The 18731-nt window shown below is 38.9% G+C and overlaps 2 protein-coding genes across 2 annotated transcripts in view; both read left to right on the plus strand.

Annotated features, from left to right (window-relative positions):
• mybpc1 (myosin binding protein C1) overlaps window positions 1-6141 on the plus strand; it is a 30559-nt gene extending 24418 nt beyond the window's left edge. Inside the window, exons 25-33 of the mRNA XM_059325575.1 lie at window positions 498-665; window positions 758-846; window positions 920-1115; window positions 1585-1724; window positions 1807-1966; window positions 2323-2459; window positions 2678-2864; window positions 4487-4525; window positions 6042-6141. Of these exons, the coding sequence (XP_059181558.1) occupies window positions 498-665; window positions 758-846; window positions 920-1115; window positions 1585-1724; window positions 1807-1966; window positions 2323-2459; window positions 2678-2864; window positions 4487-4506 (1097 nt within the window). The 3' untranslated portion in view covers window positions 4507-4525; window positions 6042-6141. The remainder of the gene's footprint in view (window positions 1-497; window positions 666-757; window positions 847-919; window positions 1116-1584; window positions 1725-1806; window positions 1967-2322; window positions 2460-2677; window positions 2865-4486; window positions 4526-6041) is intronic.
• A 2409-nt stretch (window positions 6142-8550) lies between these two features.
• On the plus strand, window positions 8551-17930 carry chpt1 (choline phosphotransferase 1). The gene is made up of 8 exons (XM_059326327.1): window positions 8551-8944; window positions 11725-11872; window positions 11967-12108; window positions 12219-12303; window positions 12732-12863; window positions 12976-13134; window positions 13478-13603; window positions 16345-17930. Exons 1-8 carry the CDS (start codon window positions 8717-8719, stop codon window positions 16459-16461), a joined length of 1137 nt encoding a protein of 378 aa, XP_059182310.1. The 5' UTR covers window positions 8551-8716; the 3' UTR covers window positions 16462-17930.
• The last annotated feature ends 801 nt before the right edge of the window (window positions 17931-18731 follow it).

Genomic DNA, 18731 nt, shown 5'->3' on the forward strand with positions numbered 1-18731 from the left:
ACTGCAAAGCATGTAAAACAATAGTATAAAGATAAAGGTATAACAATACAGCTCCAGAAAGACCACATTCACTAGCTCAACACTGTAATATAATACAGCTTTCACTCTTTGTCATATTTTCAATATGCTGCCATAAAACTGCACACTATCTTAATCACACAAAATATAAGGGTGACTAAAAGCCAAAATCTTATGTCTGGTTGGTAAAGTAAGCTTTGAGCCCTGGGTAAGCTCGGAAAGAACAAGTCACTAACTCTTGTGTCATGTGGTCCGACCACATCTAAAGACAATAGTATCACACGCTAAAAACAAAGAGTGAAAGCCGCCCATCACGGAGCAAGGAGAGAGACAATAACCCTTATATATGGGAATAATTACACACTTTTGGGTGGAAACAAAAAGTCGGACCTTAAGTCAGCCTTTGTCAGACCCCACAAACATTTCAGTTAAGGCTGTTAACAGAGAGTTTTTTCAACTGGATTGTTTTTTCCCTGCAGCTGATGAGTGGGTAGCAGCCAACACAGAGCTGACGGAGAAGACCAAGTACACCATCACTGGGCTGACCCCAGGAAGTAAAATCTTAATTCGAGTCAAAGCCATCAACGCTGCCGGAGCCAGCACTCCTCGGACCATTCAGCACTCGGTCCTGGTCAAAGAGGTCATTGGTGAGCTCTGAAAACTCCACCGGAGAACTTTTACCATCAACTAGTTTGAACGAACATTGATGATGACACCTGACGGTCTGTTTCTTCCTCAGAACCACCAAAGATCCGCGTCCCCCGCCACTTGAAACAGACATACACTCGCAGAGTTGGAGAAGCAGTCAACCTCGTAGTGCCATTTATGGTAAAACAACCGTCCGGTCGATCAATATTCACTGTGTAGCTGAGGAGAATACCAAACTGTGTGCTGTCTGCAGGGTAAACCCAGGCCGAAGGTCACCTGGCAGAAAGAGGGCAAGCCCATAGAGCCGACCCACGTTAGCATCCGCAACACAGACTGTGATAGCATCATCTTCATCCGTAAAGCAGAACGCAGTCACTCTGGAAAGTACGAGATGACCGTGCAGGTTGAGAACCACGTGGACACGGCCATTATTGACATACAAATCGTAGGTGAGTGAACAAATACCGTTGCTTATCCAGGTCCAGGGCACTTTAATTTATATAGGAATTATTGTAGACACTGCTAAAAAGGACACATAGCCCCTACTGGTTTCCTATGATCATTAAACACTTTGGCCAGTATGCTAATGAAACAGATATAAAAAATATTAGTCTGGTATAAAGGTCTGAAAAAGATTTAGATTTGCCTTGGTAAACCTTGTGGCAAACAGATCTTAAACAAAATTACTTTTTGCATTATACCAGACCTGTTAATAATACCTCACCTATATTTCACTATACTGGAGTGAAAGCTTTCAATTTTTCAGTCTATGTGCATTCAGATTGACATTTTTGGTCATGAACTTTGGGTAGAAACCACATAATGGATGGACGGACCGACGGATGAATGGATGAATTATGATGGGTATTGTTACTATTTGAAATGATACCAGACCAAAGTGTTTTCTCTGGTTGTCAGACCTACCTGGGCCTCCTCAGTGTGTGACGATTGAAGACGTCTGGGGAGGAAACGTGGCTCTGGTCTGGACTCCTCCCAAAGACAGCGGCAACGCTCCAATATCAGGCTACACCATCCAAAAAGCAGACAAGAAGACAATGGTTAAAGATCAATGTATAAATAATATATCGAAAACTATAATTGCAAATGATGTGTATTGATTATTGATAATCTGCCTCATAGGAATGGTACACATGCATTGAGCACTACCACCGCACCTGCATCACCATCACAGAGCTGGTGGTGGGGAACGAGTACTTCTTCAGGATCTTTGCGGAGAACATGTGTGGCCTCAGTGAAACCGCCACCCAAACCAAGAAAAGTGCCCTCATCGTCAAGGAAGGTAACAACGACTATCATGGTCACAAAAGATTCTTGATGGGGGAAAATGTTTCCAAAGTCCACACTTTGGAACAAATTACACGTATCTCAATGTTGTTGCATTTTCTAACATTTCTTTCACAGCTGTTATCTAAAAAGGAACTGTCAGTGATGTCTTCCACCCTAAAGTGAGCTGGAATTTAGATTCAGCCTCACTTTAAATTCAACATGACTGACAGGCCCTTTAACAGTGGTGTTATAGACTGATGATAAACACAAAAACATTGTCTTTCCCTCATCACTTAGGGAATTTCCCACATGATACCGCTCAGCGTCAGTATCATGCACAACCCCATTCCTTTACCCTTCCCCCAACAGGCATGCGGATGAAAACACAAGACTACAATGACCACGACTTCAAAGAGGCGCCAAAGTTCACGCAGCCGCTCATCAATACTTTTGCCATTGCCGGTTACAATACGACTCTCAACTGTAGTGTGCGTGCCAACCCAAGGGTAGGTGGGAAAACGATTTCTAAGGTAAAAGTGGTTTATGAACAGATTACACATTACACTCAGGTAAATATACAAGGTTATCAAGTGCACCACATATTATATCTGTAACTTTTAGGGGATGGGTCCAGTTCAGTTTCAGCTTGGATCGATCTACCCATCTTCTCGTAGTTTTGGTCTTTTTTCCGACCACACCTGATGTTTCTGTTGTCTGACTGCAGGCCAAAGTCATCTGGATGAAGAATAAGATCATCATCCTGGACGACCCGCGCTACCGCATGTTCAGCAACCAGGGAGTATGTACTCTGGAGATCAGGAAGCCCAGCCCCTACGATGGCGGCATGTACACCTGCAAGGCCATCAACGACCTGGGAGAGGCCCAAGTGGAATGCAAGCTGGAGGTCAAAGGTCAGTGTTGACCTTCTTAGGTGCCTGTCTGTATTTGAGTCTGGTTTCCTAAAGCCCTTTGCCTTTCTATATTTATTTCTTCAGTCTTTCCTGTATCTCTGCTGAATAGTAATTTCAGAATATTTGTTTTGTTGTCTAAAAAAGACAACAGTCATTATTTAAATCCAACTCTTAACTCTCCAATGAGTATAAGGATACAAAGGGGACTTTGGGAAACCAACTCCACCGGAGTACTGTAGTGTTTGAACTGTGTGTCGTAGTCTACCAAGGGCTGACCACATGGGCGGTGGACATGTAAGTATCTGGGTTGGGTTGCACCAGCTATTCTTACATTCCTGTCTACTGTTGGATGCAAAGTCCTTCAGAAGTCCATAGGAACTGTTGGGTAGTTTCTGTTGATTTCCTAATTTGGGTTGCACCATTAAAGCTAAAGTAATGACTGTGTTGACCATTTATGTTTAAACAGGCTTTGGTTAAATGCAGGAAAACAATCCACGTGGATAGCAAATAAGGCTAAAACACAGTGGCCTGAATGCAAAATGCAATCTTGGAACCAATCGACTTTTGTCTGACTACGATTTAGCTTTTTATTATCTTTAAATAGAGAATTTATAGAGATCAGCTGAGGCCTTGTTTGGACCTAAAGCACAGAATCAATGACCTAATTAATCTTTAAACAATGAGAAGTCTTGGGTTGGATTACTGTGAAACATCTGTAGCACCATCCAATCTAAAGCAACCAACTATGAAAAGTCACTGTAGAATCACAAGCTTACTTACCTGCCAATCATATAGATTTGACTTTACTGAATCAATATATGCACACATGAAGAAATATGAGTCAGAGTTGGTATCATTCATGTTTTTTAACAACGCTGGCAGGAGATATCTAATTATGCTATCCTAGCTAACGTTATGTAGTCATTTAGGCTATCCCTAATGATATAAGGCTTTCTAATTTAAGGTCTATTTTAATGTTGTTGTGTTTAAAAGTTTAAAAGCATTAAGTATGGGCTCAGATATGTTGACCATATTGTCTATTTTTATCTTCTAAACGGGAAACTAGCAAGCTAACTTTGTCAGTGAGCTCAGTAGATAACTGAAACCTCGTAGTTATTGGACGTAGATATTTAGTTACTAATCTCTATGCAACAAGTAGTTTGTATGGTGCAACCTGTTTTAATTTACTGATGTGAAAACCTCACAAACACGCTAAAACTTGGACTTATGAACAGCTGGTGCAACCGGCTCCTTTACAAATAGAAACAAATAATGAAATAATAATAATCCGCTCATTTGTGTGCAGTTCACATAATATCAGGTGACACTTCTCCATCACCACCACCACATGTAGAGGTTTATCCCCCATGTTGTCATACAACTCTATCCAGTCATCTTGTTCATCATCACAACACACACACATCTGTCACACCTCAGTAGGTATAACTTATAGAGCTGTGATGTTTCTGTCTGAAACTGTTCTCCAGATTCCAGCGTCTCCGTTATTCCAGTTAACTCCTCATATAAAAGAGATCAGTAATAACTCAACAGTATTCCCAGGTGCACACATATAACTCCATGTAAACATTTTGTTAACCCCTCTTCTCTTCTCTCTCCCCCAGTCCAAACTCAAGAATTGTGAATGTATGTTCTCACATAAGGTAAGCTTTCATATGGTTTTGGCATATGAAGCTTATGTCATTCATTATGCATCTTTCAGCCAGCTCGTAACCTCGCTTTGTCAGACGGTGGGACTAAAGCAGCTTTTCTTCACCAGCAGGATTCAGAAAAATTTGAAATTGGGCTTTTTTCAAACAAAGTTTGCATGACAACTTTTGCCAAATTATTCCCCAGTTATGCTTTGCTGGCTGAATTTACCAGCCTTGTTATGAATATTTTTTTAATTGATTGCCAAAGCCGTTGGTGTGAATGAAGTGCATTCAAAGACCTCTCATTTATTTTGTGCCACAGATAAGGTGAGTAAAATGTTTTTGCAAACTTGCTAACAAAGAAATCCAGAGTTGGGATGATGGGTTTTATGTTATGATTATTTTATGTTGACGTGGCTTTTTTCTGCTCTTGAATAAAATCATACAGGATCCAAACAAAACATACTAACAATAAGTATTTTCATGCTCTGTTTGGAACTGAGTTATGAGTTTCGTATGACAGTTCCTGTTGTAGCCCCGAGCTTACAGTGGTGGAAAGTAACAGATTCTTATGAATTTATCTCTGACAGACTACATTACATTACATAACTAAATAAGGGAAGTATATATTTCCTATATAAATCCCTATCCCTTATAAATAGGGAAGTAAATGAATAGGGGAACCAGTACAAAGGTAAATAAATAAAGATTATAATATTATTAAATAGTAATTTATGTTTCATTTTATAAATGTCACTACTACCTACATTTTTTCGTTTTTCTTTATTTAATGTCATCAATTTGGTTATTGAGTTTTTCCTAATTTATTTAAATTTTTTTTGGCAACTTCTGTCCTCTATGGTAATAATGTTGCTTGCTCACTTTTTTCAAATAATGAGCCTTTAAAAAAATAATGATTTTCATAGGCTAAAGTGCCCGGCAGTATATACATTAATTCAAATAAACGCCTCCTGAAATAATAATCCAACACTGAAATATATAATAGTACGTATAAAACTCAAAATTAATACTTTAACTTTTACTTGTTGGATCTGAGTTCTTCCACCGCTGGGAGCATGTTGGGGAAGTGAACGCTTCATTAATCTGAATCTTTTCAGATGTTTGACCTGCTTCGCATTTCACTGGAATCAACTTCTGGTTCTGGTTCTGACAGCCTGAGCAGAGATTACAAACTGTGTGTTCATATGTTCTCCTCTCACTCTTTATCTTTATGTTGTGAGCTCTTCACTGCATTCTGTTTGTTCTGCTTGGTTCACCTCCCTCTCTCTCTCTCTCTCTGTCTCTCTCTCTCTGTCTCACTCTCTCTCTGTCTCTCTCTCTGTCTCTCTCTCTCTCTCTCTCTCTCTCTCTCTGTCTCTCTCTCTCTGTCTCTCTCTCTCTGTCTCTCTCTCTCTGTCTCTCTCTCTGTCTCTCTCTCTCTCTGTCTCTCTCTCTCTCTGTCTCTCTCTCTCCTCATCTGCTTCTGCCTCTCTTAGAGTATAATCAGTATTTTCCTCTCGTCCCTCAGGTGGTTTTACCTTCTATGAGCTCATGCAGCGCGGCGTTCCTCTCCACCTGATTGACAAGTACATGAACGAGAAGGTTGTGGATCAAGAGAAGTAAAACCGGACAGAGTTCAATGAGACACTTTATCTTTGCCACCAGCAGCGATCCTCTCTGAGGGTTGGATGGAGGGATGACGGAGGGTGGAGGAGGGATGATGGAGGGTGGAGGAGGGGTGGAGGAGGGTGGAGGAGGGGTGGAGGAGGGTGGAGGTGTTCTGCTCTGTGCTGTGGCATGCTGTGTGCAGGTTTTGGGAGCTAGTTACCGTAGAAAAATAAAAGGCCAGCTCACTTCTTTGTCACCCTCTTGTGTTGAAAAGACTCAGCTCAGATGCATGTCAGCAATGTTTTGGTTCCAGCTTTGATAACTACATGAAGTGTGTAAAAAAAACAAAAAACATAATGAAAGCACATATATACACAGTGACTCACTTACGGTATTTACAGGTTGATTCTTGTTGAGAGTCTGTTGAAGGTGGTAATTTATTTCCGGTGTCTGAAAGAAAGGAAAGGGAATGTATAAACAGGTTTTGTGTTTGTATGGTGTGTCAGAAAATAGAGCAGAGCAATGTTGGATCATTTTACCTGTAGACCCCTATGAGATAATTCACATCAATATTGTTCATTTCACTTTTTCTGTGTTGGTCATTTTTGTCTAATAAGTGAGAAAATGTAGAGGTTTACACACAGGCCATATCCTGCATGACGCATTATGCTTTTTGGATTCATATTGGACTTGAGTCATATGCACATGTAACCTCTGTAATTATTACCTATGAATTACAATAAAAAGTAATTTAAAAATGTGTTTTGTTTCAAATACTATTTTTGTGGTATTATAATAGGATAAAATAAATAAATAAACCAAACACTGGTGTGTTCCAAATGAGATTCATTTTCCTTTTACTGTAAGCATGACCTGCAGCTGCTGTTACAGAGTGTATAGTGTTGCATGCAGCATGTTTACAGTCGGGACATAGACTTCACCCAAACATGGCGTCTTGACCTTTGGCCTTCTTACTCATATATGCTGCAGAGGATTGTGGGTAAGAATAGCCAGAAAAGCATGCTGGCCTGCATACTGCAGACTGCAACCAGCTGCAGGAGGATACGTGATATTTTTACATACTGCATTAGACATAATATGTATTGGGGCATAGTAAATATTTTTCTTGCATACTAAATAATATAGTATTATGGAAAATTACCGATTTATTATGGTGATGATGGGGTTTGACCATAGCCATGACATATTAGATTAAATCTATCCAAAGACACTTAGATAAAAAAAAAAAAGTTTATTCATTAAGAATATATGATTAATAAAATAAATACAAATCTTGATTGATGGATTGATTCAATGAGCAATGGTTCAACGTCATCAATGCAAAGAAAAAATCAATATTCAATACATACCTTAAGATACACCTTTACTTTGAAATTCCCACTTATTTAAAATAGAAGGGACTGTTTTTAAAAAATATTTTAAGTCTGAAAGAGCTCAGTATTAAAACTGTCAAATCAAATTTTAGTGATGATGTAAATGTTACTGAATGTGTTAAATTATAGTAAATAATTATATCATCCCATATCAGACACAGGCCCCTAAATTTAATCAAATCGTACCACGGCAGACTTTCTAAAGAAATTATATAATATCATGTTGTCATTAAACCTGTGATTTACAACCCGATTCACTGGGTTTTTCCAGTATATTGAGACTTAAATTTGACTTATTTTAAGAAAATAACTAAACTAAGAATTATTCTCCAATTCAAAACAGTGTGGATTTAAACTTTCATTTCAGGGAATTAAAAAGCACAAAAGATATAACAGCCAAAAAAAAAAAAAAAAAAGTTATTCTACCTAAATATATCACTACAAACCAGTATAAGTGGCATTGAGATAGGATTATGTGAAAAATGTTATATAATACTTGTAATACATGTAATTTGATTATAATGAACATTTAAGAAAAAATATATGAAAAACTAATATAAACGCTACTTCTGTGTTTGGCTAATCGTAGTTTTACTTTTGTACTTTCTATGTGCAAACTGGCGGATTTTGACACTTAAAATAAAATATTTAGATAATTATTATTATATATTATTTAAATCGTTTTTTTTCTTTTCTTTTTCAATGCTTTATTGAAAATTACAAAAATAAACATTTCTGGCACGTTTTTCACAGTGCACACCTTGTATAAGTGTATAAAGAATGCTAGGTGAACATCAATCAACAGTAAAAGTTATAATAATAATAATAATAATAATAATAATAATAATAATAATAATAATAATAATAATAATAACACTAACACCAATATTGTAAATTCAGAGCAGTTGAATAAAATATAATAGCTTAGTTGGCGTTTTCGTTTAAATTTCCCGGTCCGCGCCCTTAATATTCCCTTCCGGTGTCCCGCTTCCGGCCGAGACGCGCCTCGATCAGAAACGTAGCGAGTCTCGACATCTTATGGTTCCGCTGTGGAAATGGCCTCGGCTAGTCTCCGAGCTATAAATGCCCAATGAGCTGCTACTGTCTGGAGTCGACCGAGAGCAGATAGCCCCGTCCGAGCCGCTGCCCGGGTTACTGGGAGGTTTTTGAGGGTAATTTGGAGTGACTAGGCAGGAAAACAATGTGGCCGGAGCCGCTGTCACCCGCACAGCTGAAGCGGCTGGAGGAGCATAAATACAGCGCGGCGGGTCGCTCCCTGTTCGAGCCGCCCTGCCAGGTCTACTGGAACTGGCTGGTCCAGCAGGTCCCCACATGGGTCGCTCCCAACACCCTGACTATTGTCGGGCTGGTGGTCAACATCCTCACCACGGTGGTGCTCGTGTATTATTGTCCCACGGCAACAGAGGAGGTGAGTGACGCGACCTTGGCCAAAGTTTCTCCACGGAGACTAGAGAGAGCCTGATTATGAGCCTCCGTTCACATGTTACATAATTAAAGTCGGGAGGCCACCTGCGCAAACTACACACACATCAAAAGCAGAATATAATATGTTGTGAATCAGCAGAGTCTGCTTGTTAATTCGGCTTCACAGCTACTCATGGTTAATCACATTTCCACTGCTCTCTACGTCACAGTTTATTTTGGCAGAAGGTTCAAAAGAATCACTTTGGGCACTTTTATTAAACTATGTCCTGTTATTATAATGGCAGAGTAAGCCGAATTAGAGACTGACTCAGGATGATTAGGACAAGATCTGACATCATAAAGTGATGAATCTATGGCCACATACAAGCCAGGATTTACTAAACGGATTATGAGTAGGGGGGTCAGGGGGTCTTTAGGGGGGTCAGGGGGTCTTTAGGGGGGTCAGGGGGGCTTTGACGTGTCGCTGTGTTGTTGTTAGCTCAGGACCACGTGATGCGGTGTTGTTGATGGTTAAACAGACATTTGAAGGAAAATAATTGTTGCTGTTGTTGGGTTCACCCACAGAGAGCAGGCTAACTGTTTATTTAATAGATATTACTGCTTTGACACCAGTAATGGTAAAACAGCTGTTTAGATGACTACGTTTATGTGAAATTGCCCCACACACACCTGTAATGTACTCTGGGCTACATATTCCTAAAACATATACTTCAGATACACTAATAGGCCTTTCAACCAGCTGTGACCTATGAACCAGATAATCAGTCACCAGGTTCACTGTGGAGCAGTGACCCGATGCATAGGTGTGTATGTGTGTTTATCAGATTTACACCTTTGCCCAATCACTCTCAAGAACCTGCAGCAGAGTCCAGAGTCCTGCAGCCTGCTGGTCCTGTCAGATTCCACATGTGCAACGGCATTTCACCCCCCCATTATTTAGTGCTGCAGAATGCTAACCTGGCCTCTCTTCATGGAGGTTAAAGGCATGAAAGTCTCAGTGTAAACAAACATATTGGAGGAATCCACTTGAGAGTGTGACCTCTGACCCCAGCGGTCCTTCAGGCCTTCAGGACCTGGACTAGAAGAGAACAGCAGGATCTCTGAATATTTAGGGACGACATGAGATTCTTGATCTCTCTGGAAACACAGACGATCTTTGTCCCTCTCTCTCTCTCTCTCTCTCTCACACACACACACAAACACACACACTCTCACAAATGCTCACACACACACATTGTTGTGGTAAAGACAGTGTGTTGGCCGGATCTCTCCTCCAGATGGTCTGTAACCTCCAGCCTAGTTAGAGGAACCGAGTCGTTCCTGTCAGCTGGAATCCCTCGTTCTGTGTTTGCAGTATAAACACAGAAACACATGTTGTGTGTGTGTGAGAGACACTAGAACACACTTTCTAACAGTTGAACGGTTGAACTCATAACTTTTACTAGAAGTTATGAGCTGCTGATTTAAAAGAGTTTTTGCAATCTGGCAAATCCTGCACTGCAACATCAGACCCACCCAGCTCCTGATTTCTTACATTTACATTTCTATTCTTGTGATTATTTACAGCATGGATACACACGTTTAGCTTTGATCACACATTAGCCATCAACCAGCCCCAGCAGCCTCTATCCCCGTATTCAGGTGGTTAAATCTGGTGAATGTGTGGATATTTATTAGTATATTTAATAAACATGTTACAGTAACTCTGCATCCTCTCAGCAGGGACACGAGACTCATTGTTTTTAGGATCTATTTAGTTTGTAGATAACATCTGAAAAAGGAGCCACATCATTAACTAGAAGGCTCTCAGACCTCTGCAGGGCCAGTGGTGTGTTCACTTGCTCCTTCTTCTCCAACTTTGGTGTGTTCATGAGAATTAAGTTATAATGTGGAAACAATATGGACGCTGCAGAGACGTGTTGTATTGTATTGCTCAGTGTTTAAACTACATGAAGATAAACAGGAAATGAATCAGGTGAGCCATGAAATTAGAACCTTACAGATATTATTGGCTGATATTTGCCCATCAAAGGCCATCAGTATTGGTGCATTTGCTGCCCGATACAATGTGATACATTGTTTGAATAATGTATAATATGTAACAATGTTAAATATTATTTTGTAAGGTTTTATGTTAAATAAAGTAGCATTGGGAGTACATTTGCAGAGTGGTGAAAAATCAGTGCACAATCCACATAAAAGGTCTATTTTCATTCCAGCTAAAAAAATAAATATAATATGAGCCACCATATTGGTTATCATTACATTTGCCCCTTCTAAAATCAATATCAGCATCCGTCTCAAAAATCCCATATTGGTCTCTATGTGAAATATGTAACAATATTTTGCCAAATGTTCGAGTTGCTGCTCTGACTTGAGGGGTCAGACACTATTTTTTCCAATTATATTAGAAACCACTCGAACACAACACAAATGTTAGCTACCAATCTGCATATCTATATATATATATATATATATTTACATATATATATATATATATATATATATATATATATATATTTACATATATATATATATATATTTACATATATATATATATATATATATATATATATAGAATGTCTGCATATCCTCTCAGTGATTCACTTCAACATGTGAAGAGTTCCTCCTCGGCCCATGCTACCTTCCAACAGTTTTCATGACAATCACACAAGCAGTTTCTCTGTAATCCTGCTGACGGATAAATAGATCAACTAACCAAAAGTAGAGAAGAGAATCCCTAAATAAAGTGTGTGTCTCCAGGCTCCAGCATGGGCCTTCATCCTGAGCGCCCTGGGCCTCTTCATCTACCAGTCTCTGGACGCCATCGATGGGAAGCAGGCCCGGAGGACCAACAGCAGCTCCGCTCTGGGGGAACTCTTCGACCACGGCTGTGACGCCGTCTCCACAGGTGACTAAATGATCCGTTTTTATTTTGCAGTGCTTCACTGGATCAGGGAGAGAAATTAATTTAAAATGACGTTTGTTTGTCTTTCTTCCGCCAGTCTTTGTCGCTGTGGGAACATGCATCTCCTGTGGAATAGGAAGATACCCAGACTGGATCTTCTTCTGTGGTTTTATTGGGATGTTCATGTTCTTCTGCGCCCACTGGCAGACCTACGTCTCTGGGACGCTCCGCTTCGGCCTGTAAGCCACACCTTCACCACCATCCACTAATAATACAGCTGCTGTTCTGCCCTGTAGATATATAATACATAAATAAATAGATAAATAAATATTGTGTCTCCTCTCCACAGGATTGACGTGACGGAGGTCCAGTTCGCCATCATCACCATGTACCTGATGTCGGCGTTGGGAGGCGTGAGCCTCTGGCAGGCCACGGTAACGGAGACAGATTCATGTTGAATACTGAACACACACACAGGAACACTTTCATTTCACCTTGTGTAGAAAAAGATTTTCCTTTAGTTTTGACACCAATCTAATTTCTAATCAGTTCCTAGTTTTTAGTCATTAAATAGAATTTGTGTTTTATTTTACTCTGTGCTGCCTTTGGAGGCTTGACTTAACATCACATGAGAGAAGTGAGAAGGTAAATATGGGTAGCTAACGCCATGGCAACAGGTCATCTACTGGACATGATCTGGCTCAAAAAGCTGATGATGTCACCCGCATTTTATTTTGTTTTTTTGCTTTGCCCTCCCATCATGCTCGGCATGCTTGCAGCTTTCATATAAGCACATTTCTTCTTCGTGTCGGGAGAACACTCTGTGTCTTCGCTTTAATTTGACCTCCACGTCTTCCTGTAGTTGCCCGTCATCGGCGTGAAGCTCTACGTCTTCCCCATCATCGGCATCATCGGCGGCGCCCTCTACTCCTGCTACAACTACTTCCACGTCATTCTGAACGGAGGCGTCGGAAAAAACGGCTCCACGGTGGCTGTAAGTCAACAAACCAATGACACGTGATCTGAGACAGACTCATACAGCAGATACTATATATACTGTATACTATATATATATATATATATCATGATGCCTTTTCTCCGTTTAGGACACCAGTGTTCTGAGTCCGGGTTTGCACGTGGGCCTCTTCCTCACGCTGGCCTTCATCATCTTCAAGAAGTCGTCCAGCCAGCTGTTCGAGCATCATCCCTGTCTCTACCTGCTGGCCTTCGGCATGGTCATCTCTAAGATCTCTAATAAGCTGGTGGTACGTTCATCTTGTCTTTATGTTGTAATGTTTATCTCTACTGGTGATTTCCAGACGTCCCATGATGCCTTGGGGCCCTAAAATACTTCTTCTCATAGGTCATGTTTCCATAAACGCATTTCAATGCACATTTTGCAGATTTGCATGTGAAAAGCTTGATGGAAACACCAAAATTTGATAAAACCTTCGAAAATGTGCATAAAAGTTTTTACGCCTTAACACCTGATGCACTTTTAAGCTTGTTGTTTTTTCCATTAGTATTTAGTAGTTAAGATAAGATAATTATTATTATATGATTAGATAAGTTATTTATCACAGTATTTATTGAATGTGCTTCTCGTAGGTTGCACACATGACCAAGAGTGAGCTGCACCTCCCGGACACAGCCTTCGTCGGCCCCGGCCTCCTCTTCCTCAACCAATACTTCAACAGCTTCATCGATGAGCACATAGTCCTCTGGATCGCCATGGTCAGTGTTTGACACACTTATATTACTATTAACACTTCTTTCTTCTTTAAAGTGCTACTCCAAACATCTGACTGAGCTTCTGTTTCACTACTACAGTCGATCATTTGGTGGTATATAACTAATCACTTCTATTAGATTAAGGAAAAACAATGGTAAAAATGTGTTGGAGCTTTTGGAAAACAGGGATGAATGTAAAACAAACAGGGAGGCAAATAATAATTACAAGTATTACAGAGTATTTATTCTAGGGGCTACACCATTAACACAGCCAGCATTCCTTGTCTAGAATAAGACTTTTTAATAACTAATCCTGTTCGTTCTGACATTTCATGCCTTTTAAGAGACTGGCCTGCTCAGTTTAGATTTAAAGCAATGAAAAGAAAGACCCTTTATACAGAAAAGGCCTTGTAGTTGACGGTGTGAAATGCTTCCATAGTGGTTGTTTGCATACTGCTGGTGATGTAAACTGTACATTCATGCTTCACTTGGCTTCATAACTAACTCACCCAGCAGACACAAGCAGATGGATCTTTAAAACTAAAAAACGTATCATTCAGCCAGAAAGAACAACCAAACCGTCACATTAATGCCTTCTATTCTTTTCCTTTGCTCACCTGATAAACATTGAATGTGCTGTTGAAGAGAGCTAAGCTAAGCTAAGCTAAGCTAAGCTAACCCTAACAAAGACTAACAGAGACAACATATCAGATGTGTGTCCACGTAGGCAGCGTGTGTTCTGTTGGTGACTTTCACTTTAGTCTCCTAATCAGAGAATCATTCAAGGTTCAAGGTTCAGTTCAAAGTTCCTTTCAGATAAATTTGATGACATGACATAAACCTTTGGCATCCATTATCTCTCCTGGCTTTAGATTAATACTGAGCTTTACTATTAATGGAGACAATAAAACTATTACAACTCTATTTGTGCTTTACAGACACTCTACAGCCATTTTAACATATGAATCTGTACCATTTGCAAGCATAAACAGATTCATATGTCTGGTGGTATATTAGCTGATATAATGAACATTCAGGGTTTTCTGACCAGCAGACTGGTATGAATGGGTGAGTTCATTGGTCATAATTAGAGGAGGAAGAAGCATTACTTTGTCCTGCATTTAAAACATACAGTACTAAATAATCAGCATCAAAATGTGCTTAATGTAGTTGAGTGGAAGTATAAAGTTACATTAAATGGAAATACTCAAGTTAAGTACAAGTACCTCTAAATCGTACTTAAAGTACAGTCATTTAGTAAATGTACCTAGTTACATTCCACCACTGATCATAATCATGTGTGGGTGTAAAATAAGTTTTAATCAGGACATAAAAAATCTACGGCCCAACTTGGACGACTTCCAAGGTGAATGAGAATGAAAGCTGTGAAGAGAAGAACAACTTCCCTGTTTGTCTCTTTATTAGAGAGTCAGTAGTCGTCAGCGTCAGGAGGAACAGGATCAACAACATTAAACAGGATGTTACGTTAGTTTAGACTTTCTTTCATTTATTATCAATGATTTTAATTGAAGTTTGGCTGCAGCTCTGCTCAACCACTCAGGTGTTTCCAGTTATTGGAGCGTAAGCTGCTGCTGACAGGCTGTCAGTTAACAGGAGGAGATTAATAACAGCAGACATTTAGACAAGTCTTAGCAGGAAGACTGGGAGTCACTGACACCAGTCATTACACCTGGAACGGTGTCTGCTGGCTTCCTGGGACTCAGAGCCAGAACTAACCCGGATCAGTTACACAACCAGGACCAGTCACAACCAGGACCAGTCACAGCGCTGCTCTGCAGCAGCACCAGTGACATTACAGGAAAATATAATAACATATAATACAGATGCATTTATATGCCACCTTCAAAAGAAATCTATGGTGCTAGAGTCCGACCAATATGGGATTCTTTAAACTATACCGACTTTAAAGAGGTAAAAATCATATTGACTTTTTAAGCTGGAATGAAAAAGTCTTTTTCAATCTGAATTGTGTAGCGATACGACCATCAAAGGTACTCAGGAGGCTGATTTCTTAAGCAAATAACTTATTTTTATTATTTATCTATTATTTATTCTTATTTTTACATTAAACGCTACATCAACCAATTCTAGAAATGAAAAGTTGGCTAAAAATAAAATAAATAGCTAAATACATAATTGGTGACCTTTTAAGGAAAGAATGACTAAAATAAAATTGATAGCATTTGTAAATACCTCCAAGCATAGTTTTCTGCATTATATGTTATATGCAATTATAATTTGGTCGACCGATATGTTGTCCGAGCTCTAAAAGCTACTCGACTTATTTTACATTCCTGAAGAATAACTTTTAGACTTCTAGGTCTGGATGACTGAAGACAGTCCAAATGAAGTTACAAAGGGCTTTTACATGGGAAAATCAAAACAATACAATTCAGAACTATAATTAGTAATAGTCAGTAATAAAACAAGTGCTACAATTAAAATGATTTTGCTGCTTGTACTAGTATTAAACTAAAACGTATAAGTGGATAAATATGTGGTTGTTCAACAGAATTTGCCAGTAAACCTTGAGAAATGTTTTTATAAAATCTTTAAAGTGATTAATTCATTGACTTTTCCCTTGTATTTATTAATGTATTTATTGATGTATTTATTGATGTATTTATTGATGTATTTATTAATGTATTTATTAATGTATTTATTGATGTATTTATTAATGTATTTATTGATGTATTTCTTGATGTTTGAACCTCTCTCTGCAGGTTTTCTCTCTGGTGGATCTAACGCGCTACTGTACGGGCGTGTGCCTTCAGATCTCGTCCCACCTGAGGATCCGAGTGTTCAGCATCACGCCGGCGAGCGGCGCCCACCGCGACTGACGGCCCGCCCGGCGGGAGGAGGCGGGGGGAGGCGCAGAGCTCTCCTCGCTCCTGGAAGCAGACGATGAGGAGGAGAAACCTTCCTCAGCCCCGAGCCACTGCAGCCTTGACAAAGTGACCACTTCTCATTAAAACTGCCTCCAACAGATGAAAGATCAAACCAACTCAACACTACAAACCAAAAAAAAAAAAGGAAAAAAAAGGAAAAGTTTTGAAAAGCATGGATGTTTGAATAGGAAATCACATGGAGCAAGAGTTTTAATTTTGACATGATTGCATGTTAAAAAAAGTTTAGACTTTTACATCTACTTCTTGCTTATTCAACTCAAATACCAAAATATTTTCTTTGACAGGTGCTTTATAGTTTGAGCAAATATCAAATATTTTTATCTGCTTTAAATTTGTGGCTTATCTGCGATTGTCGTATATTGAAGACTGATAAATATACGACAATCATAAATAGGTAAATCTTTGTTATATGCCCAAACTAAATGGTTTACTTGTTGAAAGTTTTTCGAATTGATTTGTTTTTATTTATTAAATGAATGTGACTCAATCTGACGTGAATCAGGGCTTGAAAAAGCAAATTAAAATTTTTAAATGACCTTTAAAACCTCAAATAATTTCAAATGAAGTTTGCGACGTGGACTGGCAGGTTGTCATGACGATGTGACGGGGTGACGGTCTGTGTTAGTGCTGAACACCTCGACAGTTTCTATCAGCTCCTCTTAAAACACGTTCTCTTAATGTTTTTATCCTGTTACTCATCTCATCCTACAGTCTGGAAGATCTTTAAAAAGCACCTCAGGCCTTTAGAGCTGTCGGCTGATGAAGCACTAACACGACTGGTTCTGCTTTCTGTTCTTCTCCCTGAAGGGCTAACACTTAATTATTTGTGATTGTACAGAATTCAACTGAAAATGCCTTAAATATTTTTGTTGTAATTACTGGTTAACTTGTGAATATTTAAAACAGCTTTGTACGTTTTTGTTCTCTTTTTTCCACTGAAGTATCATATAGTAATATTACTACTGTAAAACATGGTACTGAAACTGTTCACTCATGAAGTTTCTTCACTGATACAAATGTATATTATTTGTAGGTGAGCAATTAATTTGGTTCTTGAAGATTTGTTGGATTATAAGTCATTTTGGCTCATTCAGTTTCAATCTAATCAAAAGGGATATTTCTGTAGTGCCGCTAAACTATATAAGGGTGAAAGACATTTGTGCTCCTGAACTTTATTTGGGAAAGTAATTATTGGATCATGGGCTAGAGGGGCATGTCTTCAGGAGAAAAAAAGATTATTTTGCATAAATTATGATGGACTTTGGAACTATGCATTGAAATGTTCAACCTTGATTTCAACACCATGTTGCACTGTTCAATAATAACAGTAAATCACCTTTCTACTAACAGATACTGTACGAGTGGAAAAGATTGTAATAAAGAAAATATTTTTCATGGGATGCGTTGTTACTTTCAGTGGTGAAAGAAGTTGTCATATCATTTATGGAAGTAAAAGCCCTAAGAGGACTATTTGACATGTGACAGCAGGAAAAGCACAAGTTTTGGTTCTAACAGTAATGAGAGGTTGATTTCAGGCTCCTGATCTTGTTTGCTGGTCGCTCTTACTTACTGACTGGGAGCATTTTATAGTCTGTGACTGGGAGCATCGTTACTGTTATTAATAACACCTGTTTGTTTGTTTGTTTGTTTGTTTGCAGACAGACAGTGTCTGCTGTGATAAAGAAAGAAAGCTATACAACCCTGTTAAATACTCAGTTACAATAAAACATTCTAAATATTTCAGCTAAAGAACAAAAGTTGCAGCAAAACAAACTTTAAATATCGAAATGAATGCTGAATTTATGACGACTTACATGAAAAACGAATGACTGTGATTAGCATTAGCTGTGCTGTTTGGTGCTAATTAGCTAATTTTAGCATGCTAACACAAATGTACAGCGTCACAAACAGCCATGTGGCTTTAGACTTTTATTATATTTATGTATACTGTATATATTATATATATATTTTATGTGCATATATAAAATGAATAATTTACCTCTGATTAATGTTTTTAAAACGTTTTTGAAGGTGCTGACCTATCCAGATGCTAACAGTTGTGCTAATTGTATGCTACGCTACATTTATGCAACTTTATGTGGTTAAATCTATCTAGTATTTGTTCTTTGTGACTCTTTGTTGCCATGGAGACTAACATCAGGACAGGAGGATCAACTCACCTCTCTGGGATCTTCTGCTGA

The sequence above is a fragment of the Centropristis striata genome, chromosome 22 (assembly GCF_030273125.1).
Source record: "Centropristis striata isolate RG_2023a ecotype Rhode Island chromosome 22, C.striata_1.0, whole genome shotgun sequence".
NCBI lineage: Eukaryota > Metazoa > Chordata > Actinopteri > Perciformes > Serranidae > Centropristis > Centropristis striata.